General features: G+C 50.7%; 2 protein-coding genes across 2 annotated transcripts in view; one reads left to right on the forward strand and one right to left on the reverse strand.

Moving 5' to 3' along the window:
- Positions 1–1,707, forward strand: part of barhl1a (BarH-like homeobox 1a) — a 2,291-nt gene extending 584 nt beyond the window's left edge. Inside the window, exons 2-3 of the mRNA XM_041041910.1 lie at positions 476–692; positions 1,491–1,707. Coding sequence (XP_040897844.1) covers positions 476–692; positions 1,491–1,707 — 434 coding nt within the window. The remainder of the gene's footprint in view (positions 1–475; positions 693–1,490) is intronic.
- Positions 1,708–3,087: 1,380 nt separating this feature from the next.
- ddx31 (DEAD (Asp-Glu-Ala-Asp) box polypeptide 31) overlaps positions 3,088–7,500 on the reverse strand; it is a gene marked incomplete at its 5' end in the record, with an annotated part of 9,021 nt that continues 4,608 nt past the window's right edge. Inside the window, 9 exons of the mRNA XM_041041911.1 lie at positions 3,088–3,598; positions 4,479–4,767; positions 4,880–4,991; positions 5,221–5,305; positions 5,470–5,609; positions 6,042–6,092; positions 6,185–6,244; positions 6,343–6,495; positions 7,024–7,250. Of these exons, the coding sequence (XP_040897845.1) occupies positions 3,469–3,598; positions 4,479–4,767; positions 4,880–4,991; positions 5,221–5,305; positions 5,470–5,609; positions 6,042–6,092; positions 6,185–6,244; positions 6,343–6,495; positions 7,024–7,250 (1,247 nt within the window). The remainder of the gene's footprint in view (positions 3,599–4,478; positions 4,768–4,879; positions 4,992–5,220; positions 5,306–5,469; positions 5,610–6,041; positions 6,093–6,184; positions 6,245–6,342; positions 6,496–7,023; positions 7,251–7,500) is intronic.

Consider the following 7,500-nt stretch of genomic DNA (forward strand, 5'->3'; position numbering starts at 1 on the left):
TCTTCGTTTGCTGAAAAAAGAAAAAGAAAGTTTGAGCTGCTCATTGATCATTGATCAGAAAATCACACCAGACTGAAACAAACCCGGATCCTGGACCTGCACCGGCCCTCAAACACACCATGTGGGCGCGTTACATCAGATCACCAGTTTCACCAGTTTCACCAGTTTCACCAGTTCAAACTCTGATTCATTTAAATGTCTTTAATCCAGTTTAAAGTCTGTTAGTTGTTCATCAGCTGATCCTGGTTCAGTTTGTAATGATTTAGTTAGTGATCGATCACTGACGATGGATCAGTAATCAGAGGATTCACACTGATTTGAAGCCTCAGCTGACAGGTGATGATGATGATGATGATGATGTCAAACATGCTGTTCACCCTGGGGCCTCTGGGGCCCCTCGAGGTCTTGGGCCCCGTTTTTCCAGGTAGATTCAGGCATCCATCACCTGACAGGACTGAGCTGATGTCATTTCTACCTGTCAATCACTCAGGTCGGGGCGGGGACTCGGACCCGGCCGCGGTCCGTCTGAAGAAGCCTCGAAAAGCTCGGACGGCGTTCAGCGACCAGCAGCTGTCCAGGCTGGAGAGAAGCTTCCAGAAACAGAAATACCTGAGCGTCCAGGACCGCATGGAGCTGGCTGCGTCCCTGCAGCTCAGCGACACCCAGGTCAAGACCTGGTACCAGAACCGGAGGTAATGGCCCCCACAGGAGCACGACCCCAGACTGAGAGAGACGCACAACAGCCACAAAGAGACAGAACGATGTGGCTGTTGTGCGTCAGTTGTTGTTGTTGTTGTCACTGAATAACTTCACACTCTGACTCCATCACTGCAGCTCAGAGTAACATCAGGAGACTCTGAGCAGAACGGATCATTCATACTGATCAGAAACATGATCCACACACTGATCAATATTTCACCTGATCACACACCAGCTCCTGATTCAGTGAGAAACAGAAGAATTCTTCTTCTCACTGACAGTAAATCCTCAGTCTGACTTTATCATGTTGTTTCCATCTCACCTGTGGATGAACTGTACCTGAACTCACCTGCAGGTGTCAGTCTGAGTTAGTGTACCCAGACTGACCCGTTCAGCGTTAATGATCAATAATTCAGCAGCGTGAGCTGTAATTAGGGATCAATGATTCATACAAAACAACATCGGGCCGAGGGTCGTACGGCACCGAGCGTTTATTCACTGATTCATCTTCATCGCTCCACCCTCTGAGAATCCTGTGCTGTGATTGGCTGGAGGATTTTTGTTTGTTTTGATTTTGGAGGAGGAAGATGAGGAGGAGGAAGCACGTGTGTTCTAACTGATCACATTTTTTAAACGTTAAATTCTGAATGAAAATGTTGCTCGTATTTTTTCTCGTGCAAATTTATGCAAATGAACCAAACAAAAAACAACTGGAGTAAACAAAGCCAGGTGTTCTTACCTGCGGGTCGGTCATGGCGTCCTTGCTGACGTTATTGTGTCTCCTCCCTCAGGACCAAGTGGAAGCGTCAGTCAGCCGCTGGTCTGGAGCTGCTGGCTGAGGCCGGCAGGATGTTCCTGCCCACCCACCACCTGTACCCTCCTGCCCTGCCCACACTGGACCTATACCTGTACAGAAGCCACGCCCACCATTACACAGCCCCACCCCTGCTGTCCCACATCCCCGCTGACACCAGTGCACTGAGGACTGGGAGGACGTTCTCCCACTGACCACAGCGCCATCAACATCTGGAGCTGGGTTTCGGAGTTCGGACTCTGCTCAGGGATGCAGGTACTCAGCGCTGCTGATCATGATTGGTCGAGCGGATGTGACATCACATCACAACTACAGCAAACTTAGCGTCAGTAAGTGGACACCAGGACGTCCAGCCCACAGGTCCAGACTAGTGTATGTGGACAGGACTTGGAGCTGGACTCAGACGTGAGGAACCAGGAGGTGCAGCAGAGGATTCCTCAGCCTGATGAGGAAGAGTCAAACACACACATCACGCACACACAATCATCACACACACACACACACACACACACACACATCACACACATCACACACACACACATCACGCACACACATCATCACACACACACACACATCACGCACACACATCACACACACACATCACACATCACGCACACACATCACACACACACACATCACGCACACACATCACACACACACATCACACACACACATCACGCACACACATCACACACACACACACACACACACACATCACACACACACATCACACACACACATCACACACACACATCACACACACACACACATCACACACACACACATCACGCACACACATCACACACACACATCACACACACACATCACGCACACACATCACACACACACACACACATCACACACACACATCACACATCACGCACACACATCACACACACACACATCACGCACACACATCACACACACACATCACACACACACATCACGCACACACATCACACACACACACACACACACACACATCACACACACACATCACACACACACATCACACACACACATCACGCACACACATCACACACACACACACACACATCACACACACACATCACACACACACATCACACACACACATCACGCACACACATCACACACACACACACACACATCACACACACACATCACACACACACACGAGCAGCAGCCGCTCGCGTCCCTCTGAAAACTTCTGTTTCTCACATTTCATTTTTTAAATTTTCAATAAATACACAAACAGCTGTTCATGTTTTGTTTTGTTTGTTTTGTTTGTTTGTTTGTTTGTTTTGTTTTGTTTTGTTTTGAGTGCATCAGTGGGACGGACTCTGACTCTGAACCTGGTTCAGGGACTGACTGTGATCACGGGTCATCACAGCTCCGTCCGTCCAATCAGACGAGTGTCTGCTGAAATATTAAAGAGGTCAAATACTGAAGCTGTTAAATGGCTGGGACACGTGTGTGTGTGTGTGTGTGTGTGTGTGTGTGTGTGTGTGTGTGTGTGTGTGTGTGTGTGTGTGTTTCACCTCTGCAGAACATCTGTAATCTCAGCCTCAACAAAGACTGTTCACTGTCACATGTCAAATCCAGAAAACTTTATTCTGTGGAGGGAAACTCACAGGAAAATATTCATATTCATATTCATACAGGTGCTGACGTGTAAAACTGCTGCACAGGTGTGTGAACGTGTGTGAACGTGTGTGAAACGTTACACTGATCGTGTCCAAGGACTCTGTCTGAATCGTTTTGTCTCCTGTTCAGTTTGGACACAAACTTTTGTTTTCCAGGACTTTTCCAGGACATCCTGTGAATGAGTCAAACTGCTCTGTGTTTAATGAGTGGACACCTCACAGCTGCTACCTGAGAACACCTGAACGCTCAGGTGATGCAGTCACTGTGGCGTCAGTCAGCTGGATGCAGGCCCTCACCTCGCTCACAGGCCCTCCAGCTGCTGCACCTCCTCACTCCTCCTCTCCTGTCTGACCAAACGCGGTCTTCTTCTTCCTTTTCTTCTTCTTGGCGTCCCCTGCGTCCAGCCCGCTGGAGAACTCGGACCGAAACAGGTGGACCTCCCTCTGACCGGGACAGAACCTGAGGAGCAGGAGAAGCTTGGTACATTTTCTGCACAGACACATGATCCTGCTCCTGCACTGTGTGTGTTAGGACACACTAAAGCAGAGGACATGTGTCCTTCATTAAGGGCTTGTTGAGTCCTCGGCCTGTCCTCAGGTACCTGCAGGTCCTCCTGTCTGAGTGTTCGATCATCTGAATGTGATTTGTTCAAAACTAAAACATGAAATAAAAAATTCAACCTTTGAACCTGTTTTATTAATGAGTCGATCGATCGGCTGCACCTGCTCATCACCGACGGCTGGAGCTGAGACGCAGGGTTTACCTGGACAGGTAACCGGCCAGTCACAGGGCTGACTCACACACACGCACACGCACACGCGCACACACACACACACAGACCTGCAGTCTGAGGAGAGGATCACCTGAACGCAGCGTGACACAGCTGACCAGCACCCAAAGGATTGTGGGATACTGAGGAGGACACACCTGTAATTATGTCTCTACTGACCACAGTGTGCATGTGAGTGTGTGTGTGTGTGTGTGTGTGTGTGGGGGGGGGGGGGGGGGGGGGGTCAGATCGTGTTCAGACATGCCCACTGTGAGGAGCAGCTGTTAACAACAACAACAACAACACACACACACACACACACACACACACACACACACACACACACACACACTGAACACACACTCAGACACACACTGTCCTGTGTGGACAGAGTGTGAACATGATGTGTGACTGAGGGGAACCTCAGTGTGTGAGTCACTGTCAGTCATCTCTGCAGGGGCTGTGTGTTAATGAGCAGAGACAGACGTGTGAGACACACACACACACACACACACACACACACACACGGTGCAGTGGCCGAGTGAAACCCTGTCACATCTACAGACTCACCTCTTCTGTCCTGCAGTCTGGCTGCTGGTTGGCTTCTTGTTCTGGTTTTTGACTGGACTCCTGGCCTGGCTCCCAGCCTGGCTCCCAGCCTGGTTCCCAGCCTGGTTCCTGTGCTGGTTCTGGTGCCTGGTCCTGGGGCCCGTGGGGCCGGTGGCGGTGCTCAGACCCTGTGGAGCGTCTCTGAGGGCAAAGCTCTTTGCGGTGTGTCCCAGGTGGAGGGAGCGGATGTGGAAGATGTGTTTGAGGTGAGCAGGGTAGGTGGTGTACGCCCGCAGGAAGGACTGCAGCGCTGATGACATCACAGTGACATCACAGGGACACACGTCAGCCGACCAACCAACTAACCAGGTAACTTGATAAACAAAGACTGCCGGAACAAAGAAACACAGAACTGAAGGCACCTTTCTTGGCGGTCTGCACCGACTGAGCGTCTGAGTGAACGAAGTTCTCGAACTCCGTCTGCAGAACGGTCGCTCGCTCTCTGATCTCCTGCTCCAGAGCTTTGGACGAACTCTGACGACAAGAAAAGAAAGTTTCATCCAAGGACATGAACCCTGATCTGAGGTCCTGGGTTTCACCTGTCCGGCAGGTGAAACCCAGGACCTGTACACTCCGGACCGGCCGGACTGAAAAGTGAAAGGTGAGGGGACACGACCCCCTCCTCACCGAGGGAAATCTAAAACCCCCTGAGATCTCTGGAGCTGGTCTGAGAAGCTCAGGTGTGAGTGTGAACGCGCCTCACCTTGCTGTGGTATTTGCCCCGCCCCTTGTAGGCATCGTCCATCATCAGACTGGACAGGACGTCCAGCAGCTTCATCTCTGACAGGCTGAAACACAGAAGACCCACCCCAACAGTCAAAACCAGGACGTGGACCGGCAGAAATCCTGCAGCACTGTCAGCAGAACTGTCAGCGTGGCAACACATGTACTGCACATGTTGTTTTTATGTTAGAAGAAGTTGATTGGCTGCGGTGCCTGTCAGTTAACAAACCTGATGTTGTGATTGGCCAGTGTGGAGATGAAGGCGGTCTCCGCAGGGGTGAGGAAGAGGAGGCTGCTTCCTCTTCCTCCGATACGAGCCGTTCGACCGACCCGGTGAACGTACTCTGCTGCTGCCGTCGGAGGAGTGTACTGTAAAAACACACACGAGTCTGAGTCCAGTTCTACTACATCACAAAGATGTGCTACTGGATCCAGGTCTGGAGACCGGGGAAGGCGACTGAAGTCCACTGAAGTCTCTGTCATGTCTCATGTCTCATGTCTCATGTCTTTAGCTCTGTGACCTGGAGCATTTACCTGCTGAGGGAGCTCCATCACTGCCTTGCAGTTGCTTGACTCTGCCAACTGTTGACCTTTGACCTTCGACCGATTCTATCTCTAATTCAAATCCCATGGCGTTTCTGAAGACACGAGGCCTGGGCCACAGCTGTGTCGGCACAGAGCCATAACAACACAGGTGAACACACCTGGACTGCCCGGTCCAATCACTAACGTCCTCTAACCGTGACACATGCAGCAGCTCACAGCTGAACATTTCAGCAGCAACCTGTCGTTAATATTTACCTGAACAATCCAGGTGACCTGAGGAAGGTCCAGACCTCGGGCTGCCACGTCCTGCAACACATCAACAATCAGAATCAGAGAGCAGCTGGAGAACAGGTGGAGAACAGGTGGAGCAGGTGGAGCAGGTGGATGCACTCACTGACCGTACAGAGCAGGACTCCGGACTGAGACACTGAAAACTGCTGGAAGACCTCGGAGCGCTCCTGTTGGATAAAACAAACGCACCGTCACTGACTGCAGCTCAGATACACACAATGAGAGAAACAGTGGGTTTTCATCAGATCCCCAATGGCGGTCTTACCTCCTGCTTCATGTTGCCATGGAGACGCAGAAAGCCGAGAGGAGGCTCACGATTGGCCGAGGGCCCAGAAAGGACGGAGGTGAAGAGACGGTGGAGGAACTCGACGGCCTCACAGCTCGAGATGAAGACGATGAGTTTGTTGTTCTGAGAAAACTAAAACACGACAGTCAAGGACCAATCAGGCTGCAGCATCTGAGGGAGACCTGAGACCTGCACACGCTGCCAGGAGCTGGACCTCAGGTGTTCTGTGGTCCAACACCTGACGTGACTCTGGAAGCCTCCGGCTGAGATCCGCTGCTCGGCTTTAAAACGTTCTTAATCCAGAAAAAGAAAAGGAAGCGCAGCTGCTACCACCCGATAAAACAGGGAGCGTGTTCTCTGAACTTCACCTGAAACAACCGAAGTCTGGAGCTAAGAGGAAAATTAAATCTGCTCTGAATCCAAACCTCAAAAAAACCTCCATGAAACACATGAATCCAACACTCAGACACCATCTCTGTCACGTGTGTTTATGTATGTGATGCTGCACGCTGAATGCTGTGTAAATAAAGTTAACATGAAGTTTGTATTTCTATCACGTTTTTCTTCTGAATAATCAGGAACGTTTACGGAACGTTTGCAGAAGTTTCAGAGGAAAATGAACAGTTTTTGTTCACGGATTCATTCTCGTCTCATGTTTACCTTGCATTTGTCCAGTATGAAAGCAGCCAGACAGACCAGTCTGACCTTACTGGGAACCACCACCACAAACTGCTTCAAGGCCTCTGGTACGGCAAAGCTTTCTGATTGGCTGGCTGGGTCAGGCTCAGAGGTCACGGCACTGATGGTGGTGAGGTCAGAGGAAGCGGGGCCAGACACCTGGATGCTGATGGGGTCACTTAGACAAACATCTGCCAGGCGAGTCACACCTGAAACACACAGCAGATGTTACACAGCCCATCCAGGTGATGGGGTTAGGTCTGGTGACCCTAACTAACCTACGACATCTATGGCGCCCACGTCACCTCAACATACGTTACCCACGGTAAAAAAACACGTAGCATCATCATGTGTTTACCGTGTGTCAGCGTGTGTTTACTGTGTGTCAGCGTGTGTTTACTGTGTGTCAGCGTGTGTCAGCGTGTGTTTACTGTGTGTCAGCGTGTGTCAGCGTGTGTT

This window comes from Toxotes jaculatrix, chromosome 7 (assembly GCF_017976425.1).
Source record: "Toxotes jaculatrix isolate fToxJac2 chromosome 7, fToxJac2.pri, whole genome shotgun sequence".
Lineage (NCBI taxonomy): Eukaryota > Metazoa > Chordata > Actinopteri > Toxotidae > Toxotes > Toxotes jaculatrix.